Source organism: Chelonoidis abingdonii, chromosome 14, assembly GCF_003597395.2.
Source record: "Chelonoidis abingdonii isolate Lonesome George chromosome 14, CheloAbing_2.0, whole genome shotgun sequence".
NCBI classification, from domain to species: Eukaryota; Metazoa; Chordata; order Testudines; family Testudinidae; genus Chelonoidis; species Chelonoidis abingdonii.
This window is the reverse complement of record NC_133782.1, coordinates 2,154,912-2,179,380: the sequence shown is the minus strand read 5'-3', so window position 1 is coordinate 2,179,380 and position 24,469 is coordinate 2,154,912. Positions and strand designations below refer to the sequence as shown.

General features: G+C 47.1%; 1 protein-coding gene across 1 annotated transcript in view; it reads right to left on the bottom strand.

The window, feature by feature from the left end:
* Positions 1 to 24,469, bottom strand: part of NOL4L (nucleolar protein 4 like) — a 99,278-nt gene that overhangs the window by 64,924 nt on the left and 9,885 nt on the right. Inside the window, exons 2-3 of the mRNA XM_032762393.2 lie at positions 10,146 to 10,301; positions 6,251 to 6,362 (exon numbers count right to left, since the gene is read on the bottom strand). Of these exons, the coding sequence (XP_032618284.1) occupies positions 6,251 to 6,362; positions 10,146 to 10,301 (268 nt within the window). The remainder of the gene's footprint in view (positions 1 to 6,250; positions 6,363 to 10,145; positions 10,302 to 24,469) is intronic.

The window sequence follows — 24,469 nt, the reverse complement described above, 5'->3', positions numbered from 1 at the left end:
TCTCTTTCCCTGGCTTTGGCCAATAGATTAATTAACACTTCCTTGCCTGCATGTCACAAGCACACAAAATAACTCATTATCCTATGTGGGATAATGTTAACTAGTGAAACAAAAACTGTTAAGAACCCAGTGCAGAAGGGCTCCTAAGAAGTGGCTACAGGAAAGGGGAGAAAGCTCCCAGGGACACATATCATATCTTGCCAAATGGGACTAAAACCGATTCAGAGCATCATAAGGTTCAAATAAATCAATCAGCGGCATAAAAGTTGTGCTCAGCTCAGGCAGTCTCAAGCAGCATTAATGTAACAGTGAAAACTATGACCACAGTGGGGTCTATGTGGTAATATGATCAGGCACCTGACTGGAGTTCCTGCAAAACACTGTCTCCTAGCACTTCGTGAGCGAACTTAGAAGCTGCCACTTGCTCCAGAGCATGAGCTGGACCTGGCAAAAGACATTTAGAACGAGCACCCAGCAAGGCTGAGCTTGTAGCCTCTCAATGTCATGGCAAGACCTGATTGTAGAAAAAAAGACAGAATCTCAGAGGATGGGTGGAAAAGAGCAGTGACTTTTTCAGGGAAGAAGGAAACACTGCACTTGCATCTGTGTGTGTGGCCATAGAATCTTGGTGGACCCTATGGCTAGTGGTTTTTGTCTTCCCAAGAACAGTCCCATGTTGTGAATCCAGTTTTAAGAAAAGAGGACTTGTGCATAGAGTGAGTGAAGCATGCATTATGGGTTTGCAGCAGCTATGGAGCTGGTGTGATGGGGTACAGTTCCCACACTGTTGAATGAGGCCAGGTAGGCCCAATCAGCCAATTAAGGCTGCTAATTAGAAGGAAGCTCACCTGTGATGGAACAGAGGGTGTCTATAAAGCCATGAGGCTGGAAACAGTGTGAGGCAGCAGTGAGGAAGCCTGCAGTCTCTCTCCCTGAGGCAGGGGAGCTAGGAAGGGTTTACTTAGTAGGCCTAAGGGAGAGGGGTCTGACTAGGAAGGCTGATGAAAAAGAAGGTTCAAGGAGCATAGTAGGAAGTCATTCAGGGGCAAGAGCAGTAAGGTTGGTGAAGTCCTTGACCAACTGCTTGCTATAGGGCCCTGGACTGGAACCCAGAGCAGAGGGTGGGCCTGGGTTCTCCTACCATCCACTGCAGAGTGCTATTGCTGGGGGCAGTGAATAGGAAGACTGCTGGAGTCACTGTGGGCATGACACAGGACAGTGAGAATGAGGACTGCCTCATGCTGCTGATGCAGAAGGACTCTGAAAGACTCCCCAGGAAGGGGAAATCATGGTGTGACTCAGCCACACTATTGCAACTTTGTGAGCGAGAGGAGAGCTGCAAGGATGGAAGTCCAGCAAGGGGGCACTGAACCGGGTGGAGCTAATCCCAGAACTGCCAGAAGTGGGTGCCACCCAACAGTGAGTAGAGCACCCTGTGACAAAAAGAGTGTTGTCATATTTGGGCCAGACCTCTTTTCCCACTGCCCCAGGCATGAGGGAGGGTAGGTCTGTGTGAGATGAAAAGAGAAAAATCTCTCCCTCTAGGATGCTTCATATCCACTGCTGAAGCCCTCAGGCTGAAGTAGCCTTTGCTGCTCTTGCATTTCTGCTCTGCAGGGATCAATGGTTAGTGGATCTGAACATACCTGGGCTTGTCTTCCACCCCTGCTCATATCCCAGCTACATGGCAATGCATAAGGAGCTGGGCTGTGTAGTGTCCAGAGGGTGGAGACTCCCTGTGCTTTGGAAGAATCCCAGCTATGATGGTATGAGTAAGAGCAATGGGATGAAATTCTTACTAACAGAAAATGGAGGCTATCAGGAGGGGACAGAAAGGTCTATTAGTCCCCAGGAGATGTGGTGCAAGTTCCATCACCCTGGGACCTTGGAAACTAGTCTGGACAAAACCCTCCTGCATTGTAAGGGGGAAGGACTAAGTGGCATTAAGGGTCTTTTCATCCTCTAGTGTCTATGATTATACCTTCCATAGCACTACTACTATACGGTGGGGGGTGCGGGGGTGTCAGTATGTTGCTTTGCTTTGGTCTTCTATCATATCTCTATATGAAAACAAAAAATAGCTTCTAACTTACTGTGAAAAGTCACCATACAAATATTGGGGTGTTTCTGTCATTATGACACTTTTTGCCTTGGTTTCACTGGAATCAAAACTCACTGAACCTCAACTGTTGGGAATGGGCCACATCCACCCTGATTGAATTGGCCTCGTTAGCATTGTCTCCCCCCGCCACACACACACTTGGTAAGGCAACTCCCATCTTTTCATGTGCTGTATATTTATACCTGCCTACTGTATGTTCCACTCCATGCATATGATGAAGTGGGGTTTAGCCCATGAAAGCTTATGCCCAAATCAATGTGTTAGTCTCTAAGGTGCCACAAGGACTCCTCATTGTTTTTGCTGATACAGACTAACACTGGTACCACTCTGAAACTCAGTTACTTTAGACATTCAGATAAATGAATATAGCCTGTCATTAATAAGGAGCTTATAGCATGTCAGCAGCGGTCTAGGATTAATCTGCTCTTCGTTCTCAGAGGGCTGGTTTCTGGGGTTCCCCCCAGGACTGTACATGCAGTAGGTTTACTGGTATTCTAGGGATCTCTCTGCCCTAAGTGTTCTGAGCTGGTAATGACAAACACTCTGCCCTCCAAAGATCTCTGCTGCTGGCAAGAGGAAGCAGCCTGAAAGCAGCTAGATCTTGAAGACCTCTGCTGTCTGACTGGGTGGGGTGGCAGCTTGAGGAGCACAAAGTGATAGCCCCAGAATATCTCAGTAGTGTGAGTCGGAGAAAGAGGACGGTGTGTCCGCAGTGGCTTTTATCCAAGAATCTATGCGATCTGAGTGGGAGAAGAGATTAACAGTAGCCTCTTTCCAAAGATTCTTGCTATTCAGGGCTTAAGGCGAGCAAATTGACATCAGCTGACCCTCAAGGATCCCTGCTTTGAGGGCCAGTAGTGGCTTCTCAGAGGCTCTCTGCCCCTGCACAGCCTGATGGCAAACACTACTTCTCCTAGCTTGTTCCCTGCTTCCCGCCTGGCTTCCATCTTTCACATCACAATTGGGTGCTGAAGTAATTAATGCAGTTCCACAAATGGGGGATGATATCATCAAATGGTGAATAAGCAGCAGGAGGCGATGAACTCTGGCAGTCAGATTCTGCCTTCAGTTACACTGGTGTGAACCTGGAATCATCCCATTAACTTCAACACCTTTACTGTGCATTTACTTCTCTGTGACTCAGATAAGAATCTGGCCCTATAAAAACAAAGATTTTTTTTCCCAAGCCAATGTATCTAGTAATAAAAGATAGGGAAACCTTATTTTAAAAAGCCCTGGGGGAGGGGGGGACGGACTCCACATTTTATAGTCCTGCATACTGAATCCTACCAGGGGGCTGCTGCACTGGTTTATGCCATTATTGTAAAATACTGTCAGTGTATTTTTCTCTTTATAAAAATATTACAACTCCCCCCATGCCCGGAAACTATATATAACACAGGTAGAATTGTTTAGACGACAGCTGGCCTGATCCTAATTCCACATCTGCCTAGCTCTAGTGGAGTTACTTATTTAACCAGCATCACTGAGATCATGATGAGGCCCAGTGTTGTTCCAAGTTTCCTATGAGCAAGACAATTTGTTTTTATGCATCACATTGGTGCCCTGCAGAGTTCAGCACAAGACCCATTTACTTAGGGCTTGGCTACACTCACACTTTACAGTGCTGCAACTTTCGCGCTCAGGGGTGTGAAAAAACACTCCCCTGAGTGCTGCAAGGTGCAGCGCTGTAAAGCGTCGGTGTAATCAGGGGGGCAGCGCTGGGAGCCGCTGCACGCTACACCCGTAAAGGATGTGGTTTACGTGCAGCACTGGGAGAGCTCTCTCCCAGCGCTGCCGCTCTGACCACACTCACACTTCAAAGCACTGCCGCGGCAGTGCTCCCGCAGCGCTCCCACGGCAGCGCTTTGAAATTCCAAGTGTAGCCATACCCTTAGTCAGAGATTTTTCTGATCGGGAATGCAGCGAGGTGAGATTTGTTTGACAAATGATGGAGGTGAGAACTGGAAGGGAGGGTTCAGATTTTTTTCACCCTACTGTGAGTTACATTTTAGATGTGGGTGTGTAATCTTTCACCAAATGCCAATGTGATCTAGTCCAAATAAAGTCCCACCTAAATAAATATCAGCGGAATTAGCCAATGTTCTTGATAAGAGTTAATCTAATCCATCTATCTTTCATAGGTTTCTAGGTAGGCTCTGTGCCCTGCACAAAATTAAAGAGGAGAAAAGCTCAGAACAGAAAGGCATTTCTCTCTTTCTGCCTCTCCTGGCTGAGGAGCAGTGTGAAAGATTTTTTTTTTTTGGTGTGCTTGGTTTATTTTCGAAGAGCATTGATTTTGAGGGAAGGCTTTATTGAAAAGAACTCTGTTACACTTTGATCAAGACAGTCAGGCTTTGGCTCAGCGTAGTCTCTTCTGACCACGAGTTCCATAGCTGGGGTTCAGTTACTGAGAATGTGTAGCACTCAGTGCTGTCTGGTTAGAATCAGCCTGTGCAGCTGCAGTGTCTCTGGGAAACACAGCTATTTCAGGAGATCCGGGACAATAAGGCAGTCTCTGAAATAGCCAAGTCCCATTCCATTAAGGGCCTGGAAGAACAGGGTCATGGCCTATCTCAGTGGTGGAACAGACAGCTCTGCTGGTGCTAGATGTTATTCAAGTGCTGTGAATTGGGTCTAGGGAACGAACCCCTTATCAGACTATCCTATAGCCCAGTGGTCAGAGCACTCTTCTGAGAGCTGGCAGATCTGTGTTCAAATCCCTACTCCCCTTGGATGGAGAGGAAATTTGAACTGGGGGTCTTCTGCATCCTAGATGAATACCTTACCGCTAGGTGAAAAGTGATGAGGGAGCTCCCCACAAACCCTGACCTCTAGCAAAAGCACCTAACTCCAAAGTGGATTTCCAGTTGACAATTGCTAGCAGAGATAAGTGCCTCCCTGAAGTCAAGACTTAGGTGCCTACCTCTGAGAGAGGGGTAGTGTTTAGTGCACACCACTAGCTTGGCATCTCCCCTTGTCTAGCTTAGGTGGCTTCCCGACTAGAGTACTGGCTTTTGTGAATAACAGTCGAAAGCATCTCTCTCCCCATTCATTGTATAGGGAGCCTAAGTGCCTAACTCAGGCTTTGTGAATCACAGTGTGTTCCTGTGATTTTTCTAGGCACTTAAGAACCTTTGTGCATCTAGGCCTGAGTCTTTAATCAGCAACATGGGAATATGCTGCAGTAATGAAGCATAGGCTAATAAATGTCACATGCTTATTTGGGACAATTTCTAAAAAATATACTACTGCAATGCCTTTCAATAACTAGCTACGAATAAATGGCGCACACAATCCATTTAACTGGAACCTCTAAGGCTGTCCATAAGTCTGCTCACAGGAGTTAACTGGTGGGAGTTGGTATTTAATATATTAATAATTTTAATATATTAATGTATGAATAATATAGGTAATGAAATTCTTTTGGAAAAGAAATACCATTGCTAACCAAACAGCGTCCTGACTGCATTTCAATGTGAAATGCCTAGAGTACCGGTTCTCAAACTGTGGGCCGGAATCCCAAAGTGGGTGGCAACCCCTTTTTAATACGGTTGTCAGGGCTGACATTAGATTTGCTAGGGCCAGTGGTCAAAGCCTAAGCCCAAGCCCCGCCATCGGGGGCCAAAGCTGAAGCCTGAAGACTTTGGCTTTGCCCCCCACCACGGGGCATCAGGGCTCTGGTTTCAGTCCCCCCTCCTGGAGTTGTGTATTAATTTTTGTTGTCCGAAGGGGGTCAGAGCATAGGCGCCAACTCCGTGAGTGCTCTGGGGCTGCAGCACCCGCAGGGAAAAAATTGGTGCTCTGCAGCTCGCCTCCGCCTCCTCCCTTGAGCATGCCGCGTGCCTGTCCCCCCCCCCCCCGCGGCTGTTTCACACAGCAAGTGTTGGGAGGGAGGGGGAATGCAGTACACTTGGGGAAGAGGTCCAATAGGGGCAGGGACTTTGGGGAAAGGGTTGGAATGGGGGTGGGGTAGAGGCAGGAAAAGGGTGGAGTCGGGGCAGGGCCAGGGATGCGCGAGCACCCATCAGTGCTGGGGAAAGTTGGTGCCTCTGGGTCGTAGTGCAGTAAAGTTTGAGAACCCCTGGCCTAGAGTCACCTATGCTGGCAGAACTCATTTGCATTTACCTTTGGGCTCCAGTCCATTGGAGTTAAAATGCATCCTCTTCTGGCACTCAGTGCAACTCATCAGGAACCTGGTCACAGCTTCTCTTGGAAGGAAAGCATAGGTCTCTGCAATCTGGGAAAACAATGAGATGTCTGTGTATCCTAGATAAGAGAGACTGCTTAACACACAGAACCAAAGGACATGAGTGATCACAGGTCTTGTCCCACTTCATCCTGCTCAGCATAGGAAAGAACAGTATTAACTCAGAGTGAGACACTCCTTTAGGGCCCTATCCTGTGAAGTGCACAGTGTGTCCTTATCACCCTAACAATTATTGGTGGAGCACAGCACCTCTCAGGAGGTACTCTTGAATATCACAGAATAAGGCCAACAGTGACCTCAAATGACAAGAACAGACCTCTGGACTTCCCATACAGCCAGCACTCCTAGATCATCTCCTATAATTACTCCTAGCAGGAAAGGCTGAGAACAGTGTAGCTGTAAGTTCTTAAACTCAGTGAGAGTGAGGTCTCTGAGGTTCTTGTTCTGTTTGCATTATTAATTACCATTATACCAGTAATTGGAAGAATCCATAACCCTTTTTAGGGGAAGTTCTGTCTTTTCCACACTTAAAATCAGTTATTGTTAACAACACTTTGTATTTCTATGACACACTTTATTGAGGGAACAGAAAATATTTAGAAATATTAATAAATTAAATTTCTCAATACCTATGAGGTAGGTATGAGTTACCCCTGTTTTACAGACAGGGAAACAAGGGTACAGAAAAGCTGAGGCCAAATTTTCAAAACTTTGATGCCTGAAGTTAAGCACCTATATGCATATTTAGGCATCCAAATATGCAGCCTGATTGTGAAGCTGGGCACTCCCTATTCTGAGCTGCAGCAGGCGGCTCAGCACCTTTGAAAATCAAGACACTATGTTTGAAAATTTTGATTAGTAGATTTTAAGGCCAGAAGGTACCATTAGATTATCTAGTCTGACCTTCTGGATAACATAGGCCAAAGAGTTTCACCAAGGTACCCCTGTATTGAGCCCAATAACTTCTGTTTGACTAGAGCGTCTCTTCCATAAAGGCTTCCAATCTTGATGTGAAGATAGCGAGAGATGGAGAATCCACCACCTCCCTGGGGAGTTTGTTTCCAGGGTTAATGACCTTCATTGAGTGACGTATCCTTGCAAGGGACTAGAGGATTCAGGAAAAGAACCCAGGAAGTCCTGACTCCTAGTCTCATGCTCTAATCAATGGAAGCACTCCTTCCATTTTGTTTTGCAAAGGAAAATGGGAAACACTTACGCCAGAGAGACAAGGTGGACAAGGTGATATCTTTTACTGGACCAACTTCTGTTAGTGAAAGACAAGGTCTGACCTGAAGAGCTCTGTGTAAGCTCAAAAGCATGTCTCTTCCACCAAAAGAAGTTGGTTCAATGAAAGATATTACCTCCCCCACTTTGTCTCTCTAATATTCTGGGACCAACATGGCTCCAACAACACTCCAAACAACTTAAAAAATCCAAGCATTGTATATCCCTTAGGTAAGGTGAGAAGGATGAAGTGTGAACATGTTGAAAAAGAGAAAAAAGTCTTTTAGAGCAAAGGGGGCAGTATTTTGGTTGATAATGGTTAAAATGGATTTCTGCAAGCTAAAGTTATCATGGGGAAGAGAGACGTTTATCTCCACTAAGTGGCAGCATAACCCCAGTTTTACATGCATGCTAATAGCAGATGGATGGAAAGAAGTTCAGAGGGATCTTGTCCCAAACTGGGGATGCAGAGCCTGGATCTCATGGGATTTTCCTTCAATCTCTCTAGACAAAGACCAACCTCGCTCCACGTCTTTTATGGCTGAATAAGTGTCTTTGCTTTTCAAGGAGTCTGTCAGACATTCAGTCATCAGGAACTCTCCACAAAAGGACTAAAATTCAGGCACATGAAGAATGCTGCTGGAAAACATGAGTATCTGAAGTGTACTGTGAACTGCCCCTTAGCCATGCTTGTATGACAATGACCAGTTCCCACCTGTCATTCACTCCAGCAGCCCCATGGTGTCTGCTGCAAATTTCAGCTAATTTTAGTGATACAATTGTTATTTCTCAGCTGATTTGATGCTCTGCAGAGCAGGTAGCTTCCTTGATGAGTTATCTCCCATCCAAATTCCCTTTCTGATTGCCTCTCTCTGGAGGTCATGGACAAGGGCAAACTCTTCAGTGACTCTCTGATTAGAGATGGTGGAGAGAGAGAAATAGCAGGGGACACACTGAATCTTCTGGAGTTGCCCATCCAGACAGAACCCCTTTCTGCATCAAGCCACCAGGATCTGAAGCTGTATTTAATACAAAGTATTTCACACTCCAAACCTGGCAGCAAGTGAATTCTAGGAAAGCATGATGGGGCATAAGGGAGGACAGACAGTCGAGTCCTGCCAGGTCAGAAGGGGATACACACTGTTAATGTGATGATCTCAGCTCAGGAGGGAATCTGAGGGGTGGAGCATGGAGCTATCTGACTGCTGTTAGCAGGCCTGGGAAAACAGACGGATTCAGCCTGGTCCCCTGAGGCTGTGCAGTGCACAGATTAGTACTCCAGAGAGCTGAATTGAAGGAATTAGGGGAGGGTCAGAGCGGTCTGCTGTGGAAATGAGTGGAAAGTTTCTGAATTATGGTCATGCTGGTGGAGTTGCCCTCCTTAATGAAGGAGAGGTCATCTGCCTCCAGCCAGAGAACATCACTGTATACAATAATGCTGCAAGCCCACAGAGCTCTCTGCTCCTCAGCAGGGGCGCCAACAGTACACAGGGGGACTGGGCTCCACCACAGGTGCTCAAGCCATGTGCAGAACCCCGTGGAGCCTGCAGTCTGGAGCAGAGACAGGAGCATACTCAGCAGCCTGTATCCCTGTGGGGACTCAAGTAGCATGCAGAGCCCTGCATGATCCCAAGCAGAAGGCAGGCTCGCTGCAGGGACCAGGGCAGCATCTACAGCCTAGTGGAGTCCCAAGCATGAGCCTGAAGGGTGCATACAGCAGAGAACCAGCTGCTGCTGCATGGCCAGTCCTAACAAAGAAGGAATTTTCCAAGTGGCCAGGTCCTAAGGCCTCCAGGATTCAACACAGCAGCAGGAACTTGGAGAGTGAATTCAGTGCCCCATATAAAAGAAACAGGACACACATACTTGTGTTGAAAGAATATGGAGAGGAAGGAGACGTATTAACCTTTGCAAAAAAAACTTCTGGACAAATTCATTCCCGGTCTAAGCTCCTGGGCTTCAGGCTGCATAGACAGAAATGTGACACTCTGCACTCTAGGCAGCACTTTACAAAATATCCCACTCTCAGGTGCCTGGCATGGCCTCAATTTTGCAGATGAGGAAACTGAGACACAGAGTTGACGTGGTTTACCCAAGGCCACTCAGCAAATCAGAGCTGGGAAAAGAACAGCGGACTCCCAATCTCCTGCTCCAGCTATGCCCTTTCCTTCAGCGATGCTTCTCTGCAACTGAAGGGGGAAGAGAGGCAGATGCCACAGAGCAGGAAACACAGGAGGTGGGTAAACATCTCCTCACCTGAGTAATGCTCCAAGATCAATAAGGGTTGAAGCCTTCTGAGGATTTTTTTTCTGATTATGTGTAGAGTTGCATTTGTATGTTACTGTTGAGCTGCACACTTCCCTGCCACTGTACGTTTGTGCCACTATCCCCCCGCCCTTTCCTCTGTCCTCAACACAGCTGCTGTGCCATTATACCACTCGTTCACACCACACAGACGTGCGCACACACAGGCCTTTCACTTGTGCCCACTCCCCCCACATCAGACCCATTCCTCAACCTCACGCAGGAGGCCTTTCCCCTGGGCGTCTGTGTCCCCTGCTGTCTGAGAAATGCAGGAGGAAGTCTCACCGCTCGATAGGTTTTCTTCTGGCCAGCATGTTTGGGTGCTTTGCCTGGCTCTGCTGAGCTCTCCACATGCATCGAGTAGATGATGTCAAAGAAATCTTCCACCACAGCAACGCGTTTCAGAGAGATGCCCTCAGGCTCCGACAGTCCATCTGCCCCCTACAACAGCACAGGCAAGTTGAGTTAGTATCAGTGATGGGTGACAGGGGTGATGAGATGGGCCTCGGGCTAATGTGGTTAGAGGGGGGACAGGCACAATGTTCCAACCCTGAGCTGCCTTGAGCACACAGGATGAGAGGGGATAAATTAAATAGTGCTCTAGGGAGGTTCCTACCAGAACCAGGGCAGTGGCTGCGGCTGCTGCTGTTGTGCTACTAAAGCTGCCAGTGAAAATGGACCAAGAAGAAAAACAAGAGAAGAGTCCGGAGTGGAATTTTAACCAATTGGAAATTTAAATTTTCATAATTTAGAGCAAACTCACTAGGCTGGGAATAGGCAGAAGGAAGTCTTTGGCCTTGCACACTATACCCATCCTTCTGGGGCTGGGGGATACTAAACAGATGCAACCCCCACAGACTCAGACCAATTAGCAGGGCTAGCTTTTACTGTGATACTAGGATGAGGTCCCTGAAGAACAAAACTGAATCACCTTCCTACCCTGCACTGACCTTTCCAAGCTCACTCACGCACACACAGCAGCTGAGCACTAGCAGCACCATCACTGCTCTTTGTGTGTTAGGATGTGCTGAAGAACATGAGGCTGTAATCTTGACACATGGCAGTGGCGAGAGACTGGTGGGGGTGGAAAACATGGTGACCACTGTACCTCTTATCTGACTGGCAAGAAAGGTGTCAACTCACACTGGCAAGGTTTGCCAAGAAAAGAAGTGGCATCCTTCAGTACCCAGCAGCTGCTAATGTCACTCCATCAAACAGAACCAGGTGTATTGATGGGAGATGGTAGGGATATCTAGTCTAGTGTAAAAGTAAGGGTAGTTATTCTAGGAGTCAGATTCCTGGAGAGAACATTCAGCCTGCTTCTTAAGAAAACAGAATTATTGCATATGTATGTGTATAGATACACATGCACTTAGGTATAATTATGGGCCTGATTTCCAAAAGGTTAAGCATAGATTTGTAAGCCCAATTTGCAAATGTAAAGATTGTGAATGCACATGCAAGTTGGGCACTTATGTATGTAAATGACCCACAACTCATCTTTTGGATACCCATTTTGCATGTGCAGTCACAATAATTACACATGCAAATTATGCATACAGTTGCACATCTATTTTTTTTATTGAGTCTTGTGTATACATTTACTATATTCAAAAAATGAACCCTATTCTTAAGCAACCACTCAGGGGACTGTCAAAAATCACTTGTTCAGTGGAGATGGCCTTCTAATAAAGGTTATATTCCATATAGATTTGTAGATTCCAGGGCCTGAATGGACCATAGTGATCATCTAGTCATAGGTGGACCGCGGCCTAAATCCAGACCACCAGGCATTTTTGAACGGACCCTGAAATCTTTTAATTTACTTATTATCATCATTATTTATTTAATTATAATTTTCTCTGGAGTCTGGAACTGGACTATAGCTAGACCAAGAAATTTGGACCTTGACAAAAAAATAGATTACCCCTGATCCAGTCTGACCTCCTGTAAAACACAGGCCATAACACTTCCTCAAAATAATTCCCAAAGCAGATCTTTTAGAAAAACATCCAAACTTGATCTAAAAATTGGCAGGGATTGGGAATCCTTTCAATTCTTAGTAAATTATCCCAATGGTTAACTACTCTGTTAAAAATGTATACCTTATTTTCAGTCTGAATTTGTCTAGCTTCAGCTCCCAACTGTTGGAGTATGTTATAATTTTCTCTGTTAGATTGAAGAGCCCATTATTAACTATTTGCTCCCAGGTAGGTACTCAAAGGCTGTAATAAGTTACCCCTTAACCTTCTCTTTGTTAAACTAAATAGACTGAGCTCCTTGACTCTATCACTATAAAGGCAGGATTTCTAATCCTTTGATCATTTTTGTGGCTCTTTTCTGAACCCTCTCCCATTGATCAACATTATTCTTGCGTTATGGACACCAAAACTGCACACAAGATTCCAGCAGTGGTCATACCAGTGCCAAATACAGAGGTAAAATAGCTCTACTCCTACTAGAGATTCCCCTGTTTATGCCTCCAAAGCTCACATTAGCAGTTTTGGCCACAGAGATGCACAGGGAGCTCATGTTCAGCTGATTATTCAACACGACCACCAAATCTTTTTCAGAGTCACTGAGACACACATATTATATCAACACTATTACCTTTATAACCCAAACTTGTAATCTCATCAAAAAATATCAAGTTAGTTTGACAGGATCTGTTTCCATAAACCCAAGTTGACTGGCATTAATAAAAAATAAAAGGAGGGTAATATAATTAATTGAGTCCTAGATCAGCCTCTCCATTATCTTGCCCTGGATTGATGGCAGCTAACAAGCCTATAATTCCCCAGGTCTCCTTTGTAAATATTGGCACAACATCATCTTTCTTTCTTATAGTCTTTTGAAACTTCCCCAGTGTTCCAAGACTGATTGAAAATCAACATTAACGGTCCAGTGAGCACCTCAGCCAGCTCTTTTAAAACTCTTGGATTCAAGTTGTGGACTTGCTGATTTTAAAATGTCTTAAACTTCAGCAGCTACATCCTCCTCAGACACTAGTGGGATGGAAAGGCTGTTGTTATTGTTTTCTCCTCAGACACTAGTGGGATGGAAAGGCTGTTGTTATTGTTTTCTCCTCAGACACTAGTGGGATGGAAAGGCTGTTGTTATTGTTTTCTCCTCAGACACTAGTGGGATGGAAAGGCTGTTGTTATTGTTTTCTCCTCAGACACTAGTGGGATGGAAAGGCTGTTGTTATTGTTTTCTCCTCAGACACTAGTGGGATGGAAAGGCTGTTGTTATTGTTTTCTCCTCAGACACTAGTGGGATGGAAAGGCTGTTGTTATTGTTTTCTCCTCAGACACTAGTGGGATGGAAAGGCTGTTGTTATTGTTTTCTCCTCAGACACTAGTGGGATGGAAAGGCTGTTGTTTCATTTGTTTTCTCCTCAGACAGAGAACAGAAATCGTACGTACTGAACACTTCTGCCTTTCCTATATTATTATTGATACATCTACCCTTTCCATCTAGTAACGGTTCCCGATATACTTCAAAAGTGAAGCTGCTTGCAGACCAGCAATCCTCACTGCAGGGTCAAAATGGGGATAATTACAGCAATGAGACAAAGGAAAACTGCACCGTGTGAACAGCACAGACATGACAAACAAAGCTCTCTCCTTCGCTGAAAGCAATCCATTTGAAGGGGTTTGTAATGAACTCCACAAGCAAAACATCCACACCCAGGGCCAGCCCTAAACAACTACTCAAACCCTCATCCTTGCGCCGCCAGGGGTTCCATATTCATTCCAGGATCCAGTTCAAAACTGCCACCCTTCCTTTTAAAATGCTCCATGGACTAGCAGAACTCAGAGCCTGGGGCGTCTAGTTATACCTATCCACTCACCCAGCACCAGCCTCCTACCCAGCCCTTCCCACTGTGGATATGGGAGTCACCTGCTCTGCAGTTCTTGACTTCTGGAATGGCCTCCCTGCAAGCTCTTGGCCTCACTGACTCTCCACCCTGCTTCCAGGCTTCTCTCCCTTTCCTATGCCCCTCTGTGTTTATTTAACCCTGTGAAGCATGGTGGGATGCAGTTTGTATTGAAGATACCGGATACAAAAGGAAGTTAGCTGGATTGGGTTTATCCCTTTAGGATTTAAAGAGGTTTAGAACCAACTCATATTCTGACTACCACTCAAGAAACAGATCTTGGAGTCATTGTGGATAGTTCTCTGAAAACATCCACTCAGTGTGCAGCGGCAGTCAAAAAAGTGAACAGAATGTTGGAAATCGTTAAGAAAGGGAAAGATAATACGACAGAAAATATCATGTTGCCTCTATATAAATCCATGGTACAACCACACCTTGAATGCTGCCTGCAGATGTGGTTGCCCCATCTCAAAAAAGATATATTGGAATGAGAAAAGGGGTTCACAAAAGGGCAACAAAAATAATTAGGGGCATAGAACGGCTGCTGTATGAGGAGAGATTATTAAGCCTGGGACTTTTCAGCTTAGAAAAGAGACGACTAAGGGGCGATATGATAGAGCTCTATAAAATCGTGACTGGTGTGGAGAAAGTAAATACGGAAGTGTTATTTACTACTTCTCATAACACATGAACTAGGGGCCACCAAATGAAATTAATAGGCAGCAGGTTTAAAACAAACAAAAGGAAATTTTTTGTCACACAACACACAGTCAACCTGTGGAACTCCTTACCAGAGGATGTTGTGAAAGCCAAGATTATAACAGGGTTCAAAAAAGAACTAGATAAATTTATGGAGGACAGGGAGCGATGGTGTCCTTAGCCTCTGTTTGCCAGAAGCTGGGAAGGGGTGACGGGATGGATCACTTGATGATTACCTGTTCTGTTCATTCCCTTTGGGACACCTGGCACTGGCCACTGTTGGAAGACAGGATACAGGGCTTGATGGACCTTTAGTCTGACCCAGTACAGCCATTCTTATGTTTTTACCAGGTTCGAGGGGAGATGTGCCCTACAAACACCTCAATAAACCACCCCTTACTGGGCCTGTAGCCACCTCCTCTCTTCCCTCCACCCCCTAGTATTGCTCACCACAAGTGTTCAAAACCATGAGCCAGGCCCCCATAAATTAATGAGACTGACTTAAAAATCATGAGGGATTTTTTCCAAAAATAATTAAATTGGTGTCAGGAGGGGAGGGAGGGTTTGTATCTGCCTTCTGGTTGGTTGGTTTTTGAGCTTTTAGAGGGAAGTCACTCACCCTCAGAGTGCATGTGTACATTACAGGGACAGATTCAGCCTGCAAGGCACATTCAAAAATGCAGGCCTTGCTGCTAGCTGCTTGGAAGGAGCAGGAACTCCACTTGCCAGCTCCTAACTCCTGGGGTAGGGAACTGCCATTCCCTTCTCCGTCCCCTCTGTCATCACTATCCTCTCTCTCTCTCTGCACCATCCACTCTCCTCTTCCACTTACATTCTTCCTCCCTCTGCCCACAAAGTCTCCTGGTTCCAGCCCACTTCTACATTCGCCTGCTCCCAATTTTCCCCTCCATAACCTTTACAGCCTCCTACCTCTCACACTTTCACTTTGCCCCACCATTCCACAGACCTCAAGATCCTCCTGTTCCTCCCTGATCTCCAGTCTCCTCATCCTCCCTCCTATTCCCCACATTCCTCTGTTCCCCTTAGTCTCCTCCTACCCTCATATTCCCCTGCAAGCCCTCAGTCTCCTTACGCTTGCTCAGCACCCTGCCCCTTCAGTCTTCCTCCTTCACCTCCCGTCTGCCTCATGCAGACATCTTTGTCCTCCTCCTGCATCCCACCACCTGTCTTATAGTCCCACAGTCTGTCCTATGCTCCTGAGTCTCCCTGGCCCTGTGCATCCCTCTGCATCTTCCTGAGTCTCCGCCCTGCACCTCTTCAGCCTCTTTCCTACTCCCTATATTCTTCCGTCTCCTCACAGTTTCCACTCCAGCCCCCTAACTAAAGCTCAGCAGCCATCTTACCCCTAAAGGCAGTCTGGCTTCAGTGTCATTGAACACAAGGGAAGGTGGGGGCCATGAGGGCAATTTGGCTTCAGCCCCCTTGATGGGTTGCCAATTTCGGTTGGACATATTCCTGGAGTTTTTTTCGCACGACATAATCCTTAATTCCTGGAGACTCCAGGCCAATCCTGGAGGGCTGGCAACCCTACCCCTTGAAAGTAACAGGAAGTGGCAGCCATTTTGAATAAGGGGAAATTCATAAGTTTTAAGTCAGGAATGATGCGATCGTGTGAAACTTTAGAAAACACCAAATATTGCAAAACTCAAAATAAAATCATGAAAGTAGGCAACACTTACCTTCTCTCACATAGTCTGTGACCTTGCATCCTTGTCCTCTTTCCCATTTATGGGGCCCATAACCATATAACCAGGTCCACTTACCTCTTTTGTGGGGCCCCATTCCCTTGGTACCCCCTCATGGGGCCTGTGCTCTCTTCTAACTCACTCTCCACACAAGGCCAACTGCCTTTGCGCCCATATCTTCTCTCCTCCCTCTTAGTGCCCAGGGCCCATCTTCCCCCTCATGGGACCTGTGTACTCTTTCTCTCTGTCCTCCTCGCAGCGCCCGTGCCTTTGCCCTCAAGCCTTCCCCCTCCTGGCCCTCCTGAGGCCCAGGCCCTTTCGCCTGTTCTCTCCAGGGCCAGTGCTTCCATTGAGGTGAACCAGGCAATCGCCTAGGGCGCCAGGATTTTCGGGGAGCGGCATTTTGTCGGGGGGCGCGGCAGGCGGCTCCGGTGGACCTGCCGCAGGCATGCCTGCAGACGGTCTGCTCATCCCGCGCGGCTCCGGTGGACCTCCCGCAGGCACTGCTGCGGCAGCTCCACCGGAGCCACGGACCAACGGACCCTCTGCAGAAATGGCTGCGGCGGCTCCACTGGAGCCGTGGGACTGGCGCGCACGGCGGCAAAATGGCCGTGCGCCTAGGGCGCGAAAAATTCTAGCGCCAGTCCTGGCTCTCTCCCACTCCTGGAACCAGTGCTTAGGGTTCCGCTGCTGAGGTACAAAAAAACTGGGACAGCCAGGATGATCCTGAGCCATAAAACTGGCCAGCTGGCAGTGCGCACTGAGCACCCTTAGAGATTTCCCGGGACAGCTACCTCATAAAAAGAACAATCTTTGGAAAACCTGGACAGGTGGCAACCCTTTTGGTACCCTCTCCTCTCTTCTAGACCTATGTCCCTTTCCCCCTCACAGGGCCATGCCCTTCTTCTCACCCATCTCACGAGGCCCACGCCTCCTTTCCCTCTCTCTTCACTCACTGGGCCCATGTCTGTTCCCTTCTCCCCCCCGGAGCCCGTGTACTCTTTCTCCCTGTCCTGTTCATGGAGCCTGTGCCTTTGCACCCAAGCCATTTCCTCCTTTTCTTGCGCCCCGGGCCCTTTCTCCTTCTCTCCCCCGTATGGAGCCAGTACCCTCTCTCCCGTCATACAGGACCTGTGCTCCTCTCCTCCTGCTGCTCTCATGAGGCCTGTGCCCTCTCTATCTCCTCTCTACCACTCAGATGGCCATGCCCCTCTCCTCTCTCCACTCATGAACCCCACGCCTCCTCTCCCTCGTCTCCTCACAGGACCCATGTCCTTGCCCCTATGGGCAGGGATTTTCCCTGTGCACCATGCAAACTGCAGCCAACTCTGCAGCCTGCCTGGTGCAGCACAGTTTCCAGGCTGGGGGAGGGGAGAATCACTGCCCACACCGGCTAGGGACACGGTGCTAGAACCCTGCTGCCAAGGACCCTGTGCCCCGGGTGGTGCTGGCAACCTGGCTTCGGGATCTACATAATAGCAGCAGAGCATCTGAGTCAGGCTCCATCCCACCCCGGCCCTTGTTCCTCTCTAATAACCACACCATGCTCCCCGCCCTCCCTCTGCAGGCAGCCAGAGTGGCCTGCTGCCAGGGCTTGGTGCCTGAACCGCCCAGCTCAGGCTGGGCGCCTTCCCTCACGAGTGTTAATGACTGTTGACAGAATACAGAGGCTGCCTCGGTGACATCTGCTCAGTTGGCTGCATGCAGCAGGGTATGACCCGGACTCCTCTCAGCACTAAGCTTGCACAGAAAGGAAAGGACCCTCCCTTCACCCCCCAGCCCAGGCCTCCCCCCCACCGGCCTCCCCAGGCCTGAGTTTAAAAGCCTTGTTGGAACCACCAGCGCCTCTTCGTCAGGCAGGTAATGAGGGTAACCATGGTAACCCGGCAGAGGAAGTGTATTCTGCAGGAGACGTTAATCCGCGCTCCCTCGAGCTGGGACAGCCTGACTTTTCATTCTCACACAGTAATTAGATACCAGCTGTCAGTGCAGGGGGAAAGGCTCAGCGACTAGGGGCTGGTGGCGGGGAGGAGGGTGTTAAAGACACAGGGGTCCTTTTCATGGGACAGGAAAGGATCCCCTTGCCCCTATGCATCCGCATGAGAATGAGTGGCCGCTGCAGCATTTGTCCTGCCTCATGTCCCAGCTCCTATTACACATTCAAAATCTCTCCCATCCCATGCACACCTGCCGCAACCATACATTTATCCCACCTGTCCTTTATTCCCTCCCTAGACACACACACCATCATGCACAAGCCTGCTGCCACCCACTCACTCCTTACACGGGATGTGACTTCTTCTGTTTGTTGCCTGCCCGTCTATCATCCCTCCTTTACTGCAGCTCCAAATACCCAACTCCATCCTACAAAGGCCTGGTGCTGCCCTGCTCGCTGCCTATCATATCTCTCACATGCCTCTCAATTCAGATCCAAATCCTCTACCCTACAGACATCTGTTGTCTCTCGCTGACCATTAAACCTCAGGTCTACTCATTATGGTTGTAAATCTTCATCCTCTTGTCCAGCACTCTCTCCCACCTATGACAGTGTTTCTATCAATATAGCTCATTAAACCCACTCTTTTCATTCAGTAGGCCACATCCTCACATGTGCCTATGTCCCCTTCTAATCCTCCATCATGACTTGGGTCATCACCAGAGGGATCTGCAACCACTGATGGTCCATCAGTGGTCCACTGTGTGATGACCACTATAATCAGAGATATGTGTAGCATAAACTTTAGAGGAAAGAGCAGCAATGAAAAGTAAAGCGTGTTGTTTTTCCTCAATGTGATGTGTCTAATGCAGCCAGCTGCCATCTGATCCTCTCTACGCTGCCATGCCAGTGACCTCTACCCTGACTCAGTGCAAGTTACCACCCTTTCCAGAAGTAACCAGACACTCCCTTCTGCAGGCTGAATGAATCCAGTCTCAGAGCATCTCTGAAAGAGACCAAATTGTGAGTGGTGGGCTTTGTGTTGTGGATCACTAAATGTCCATCAGCAAATGCATCCATCCCAACCACACCCCCAACTCCAGTTAATCTGAGTTTCAAGCAAAGGACCCAGTCCTGCAAAGTACCACATACTCTCAACTCCCTTTAAAGTCAATGGGTTGAGGATACTTGGCACCTCTCTGGTGTAGGCACAAAAGGAGAACTGGGACCTGAAGCTGTGAACCCCACATAGGCCAGAAAGAAGAATCTCTGCCTCTTAGAGTGGAGTAGGCAGCTCTTCCTAAGGACCTGGAAGTGAAGCTCTCCCCCAGCTCTACTTCTCCATGAAAAAGGAGCAAATTTTGGAGAGGGACAATGTTAGCCCTAATGTACAAGAGGCTTATCGGGGGTGAGGGGGTCTTGGTACTTCCCTGTCTGCTCTGTTTGACTAAAGATAAATGCTCTCCTGGCCTTCAGACTAAGGGCTGATACCAGCTGAATTCAACTTCCTGTCAATAAAAAGCCACTTCCTGCCAATGAAATGCTGTCTGATAATGGCAGAACTCTTATTTTCTGTCCATACAGCAGACCCTCTACCAACATTCATTAGTTTCCATCTCTCCTTGTCTGTGTCTTCCCCACACACTGCAAAAGAGCCTGTCTCTGTCCCTCTCACTCTCAGCACTCCCTTTGCCCAATACTGGGAGGGGGCCATCTCTGTCATTCTAACTGCTTGAGTTCCTGCTGTCTCATAGTGGGGTGGGGTACTGCCAAGTGCGGGGTGTCACAGGCCACTGATCTTCTGTCTTGTTGTTACATTTGTATAACTTTCCAATTAAGTGCTACTGAATTGACCTGAAACCCCTGAGTTGAGTCCTGACCCCATAGTGAGAATTACTGTTTCCATACTCCTTACCCTCCCCCATCCCACACGTGGAGGTGCTCTCTGTCTACCAGTCAACAGTCTGTCACTCCTTACTGCAAACTCCCAGGGGTTCTGTCTGGCCCATGTAAAGAGATTCTGTCAAACACCTGTTTTGGAGTTATTACGCATGATGTTATACACTTCATCTCAGGAATTTTTGCTTCCCTCTTAGTTGGATTTTTTTTTTTTATTTCCTACAAGTTATATTTTTATTTTTCAATCACTGTCCTTTAGGGAAAAACTGCCTGTCAGCACCTGGAATTGGGAATTTATTGAGAAACATTTACAAGCCAAGCTACCACCCCGAGAAGGAGCTGCAATTTATAGTGAAGAATCCAGTCCTGTCAAATCTGGACAGCAGAATTCACTGAGCAGAGCCCGCCTAGTGTGCCCTCAGTGTTCTACACCTTGAATGCAAACTGCTCCAACTGACTTCAAACCCAGATCCCCCAAATCTGTTATTTGCATCCTGACACTAGGGAGGTATGTGACTAGCTGAAAAGTAGAGTGCACGGGTGAACAAGCCCAGCTTGACAATTATTAATTCTTCACACCCTTCTCTCATAATGAAAGGGATACCGTTTCAATATGAACTCTTGGAACTTTTGACAAAGAAACTGTTCCTGGTACTAGTGCATTTATGGGAAGCTGGTCCTTGATTGACTTCTATATTTAGACTTCTCTGGGGCTTTAGGAAGTTCACTCCTTTGGGAATTTAGGTGTAGGATAAAAGCAGCTTTTGCAGGGGATATGTTAAATCACAGCAGGCTTCCTCCAGTGATGCTGCTATGACCGGTTCTAGCTCCCTAGAACTTCACTCTTCCTTCTAGTTTACAGTGCATTGGACACTGGTTGTGCTTTAGGAATACGGGCCAACAGGTGAAAGAGAGAGAAAGAAGATCATGTGGTATCAGCCATACAGCAATAATCAGAGATCATCAAAAATGTGAAAAAATGTTCATGACATGTTCTTTTCCCCTGAAAATATTTTTTCTAAGAATATTTTCTGATCATCTCAAGAGCTGGTTGGAAAACAGAAAAAAATTGTTGCTAAAATTTTCATCGTATTCCCCCCTCCACACACACCTAATAAGCACTTGTATATCACTCCATATTTTCAAACCACTATATAAACACTGAGCCCCGATCCCACACTTATAGCTAGACCCCCCGGACTTCAATGGGAACAGACTGGGTGTGTCAACCAACTACTCTTCACTACAGCCAGATACGAAAGGCAAGTATTATTATACTCAGGGGGAAACCGAGGCAGAGAGAACAGGCAACTTTCCCAAAGCCACACAGTGATTCAGTGACAGAGCTGCAGGATGAGCAGTCAAGAGTTCCTAGGTCCCAGCCCTGTTCTCAATGCACTACACCACATTGCTTCTCTAATTAGAGTTTTACACAGTACTTTTTTCCAAGGTAAATACTTATTTGTGAGGGGAGAGGTGGCTCCAGTTTTTGGAATACAAAGTTGCATAGATATATTCCTTGTATGGGAGCACAAAGGTGAAATCCCACCTACTGGGAAAGATCCACTGTTTTAATCTGTCACAGGGCAAGCAAGACCTTTAAGGCAAATTCAGGCCTTAGCTCTGAGCTTGGCCTATTTTCCTCCCAGATCCTGAGTCTGAGCTGCAGTCTGTAGGCTGAAAGCAAGGATCCCTGAGAAGGGGGAAACAGGAAATTAAAGGCAAGTCCTCTTCTCCAAGCTGGAGAGAGAGATTTAGGAAGAGGGGTGTAGGGAAAGCTTTACAGGGTTCAGGCCTGAGGTCTGTGCTAGGGTTCTTGGCTGAAAGGCAGCTGAGAAAGCAGATGAACAGGATAGGAAGTAGCCTGGGGGAGGGGCGAAGCAGAATACTGAGGCTGGAGTAGATAGCTGTGTGGCTCCATATGGCCCTGGGCCTGCAACCTGAGGCAGAGGGACAGGGCTGCCCTTTACCTCTGTTCTGCTCCCTGGAGGTGGTGGGCAGAAACCACGGCAGCAAAAGGCCTTGCTTGTTTGGATTCCTGTTTGCTCTCAGAGGGGACGGATTTTTTGTACAGCTGGAGGGCTAAACTGCCCCTCCATGAGGAGATTGTGAATTGGCAGGGGGAAACTGAGGCTGCAGACACACCTAACAGCAGAGAGGTAAGTGTCACACTCCCAAAATCAACATGTTTTTATATATTTGGGGCTAGAAGCAACTGGGTATCTGGCTCTCCTGTACCAGAGCTGGTGTCCTCAGTTAGGAGAGGTGAGCGTAAGACCATAGAGCGGACTATTTCAGAGGCAATCAAATGCCAGTGGAGTGGACTATTTCAGAAGTAATCCCAGTCAGGGCTTGGCTACATTGGCACTTTACAGCGCTGCAACTTTCGTGCTCAGGGCTGTGAAAAAACACCCCCCTGAGCGCTGCAAGATGCAGCGCTGTAAAGTGTCAGTGTAATCAGGGCGGCAGCGCTGGGAGCGCAGCTCCCAGTGCTGCACGCTACACCCATAAGGGATGTGGTTTACAAGCAGCGCTGGTAGAGCTCTCTCCCAGCGCTGCAGCTCTGACTACACTCACACTTCAAAGCGCTGCCGCGGCAGTGCTTTGAAATTTCTAATGTAGCCATACCCTCAGTTTGGGCTTTGGAATGACCTAGGCTGCTGCCAGAGGGCTAGTTCTGTTGCATTCAGGGAGAAAGCTGATGCTAAAGATCCCTGAATACACAAGAACTGCACATCAGTAATGGCACTTTGGTGTCAAAGTAAAACTACAGCAGAGGGGTAACACTGCTACAGCAGTTCAACAGTCCAGGGACAAGGACAAGCAAAACTCTATGTAAAATAAGTTACCAACAATGCTAAAGCTAATACAAACTGACCAAGATCAAGAAACTGTGAACTAAGAGTACACAACATCCTTAACTCAGCCCACAGTTCCCCAGTAATGCAACATACATGGGCCATTATTGGAGTCTCCATGGGAATGGCAAGATGTACGCCTAGGGAAATGCAGACTTCATCAGCTTGCATTAACCAGACTGTGAAAACTTTAGCCAGCACCTACTAGCACAAGGCTTAAAGCTTCTCCTCAGCCTTGTTATCTACTTGCTGACCAAGCAACCCCCCAGCTGCTTAGGCCTGAAATCACCAATCGCCCACTAAACTAATCTATGCTGGCCCCACGCACAGTCCCCTGATGGGGTGGTGGTGATGTCTGTGGGAGGTGTTAGACTTGGGCTGCCCCTGCTCCAGGGGTTGGGGGTGCAGCTCTCTCTCTGCTGACTCAGAAAACATGTATTGTTACACTAGGTTCATGTTTGAAAGGCTTCACAAACATAAGAGATGGACTTAAAAGTCATGTTGTGTGTGAATGAAAGCTTAGATTCTGCAGAAGTTGATGGCACTTTCCAGGGATAAATTCCTAATCAATGTGGGCAAGTTTGAGTTTCAAGTTAAAGGAGGATTATGTAATTAATGTAAATCAACACAGGCTTATGGAAAATAGATCCTATCAAACTTGATATCTTTTTTGATGAGATTACAATTTGGTAGATAAAGGTAATTGTGTCGACATAATAGTCTTAGACTTTTTGAAGGCATTTGACTTGGTACTGCACAACATTTTGATTAAAAAACTAGAATGATATAAAACTAACATGGCACACATCAAACGGATTAAAAACTCACTGACTGATAGGTCTCAAAATGCAATTGTACATGGGAAATCATCACTGAATAGGTGTGTGGCCAGTGGGGTCCTGTATGGATTGTTTCTTGGCCCTAAGCTTTTTAACATTTTTATCAATGCCCTAGAAGAAAACATAAAATCCTCACTGATAAAGTTTGCAGATGACCCAAAAACTAGGGGAGTGATAAATAATGAAGAGGACAGGTCACTGATTCAGAGCAATCTTGACTGCTTGGCAAACTGGTCACAACCAAATAATATGCATTTTAATATGGTTACATTTGAATATACATATCTGGAATAAAAAATGCAGGCCATACTTACAGGATTGGAGGACTCTACCCTGGGAAGCAGTTACTCTGAAAAAGATTTGGCGTTGTGATGGATAACCAGCTGAGCATGAGCTACCAGAGTGATGCTGTGGCCAAAAGAGCTAATGCAATCCTAGAATGCATAAACAGGGAAGAATCTCAAGTAGGTGTAGAGGGGTTATATCACCTCTGTATTTAGCACTGGTACAACCACTGCTGTATTTTTGGGTCCAGTTCTGGTGCCCACAGTTCAAGAAGGATGTTGATAAACTGCAAAGGGTTCAGAGAAGAGCCCCAAGAATGAGCAAAGGATTAGAAAACCTGCCTTATAGTGATAAATTGAGCTTTTTGAGTCTATTTAGAGAAAGTTAAGGTGTGACTGATTAAAGACAATAAGTACCTACATGGGGAACAAATATTTAATAATGGGCTCTTCAGGCTAGCAGAGAAAGTTGTAACACGAACCAGTGGCTGGAAGCTCAAGCTGGACA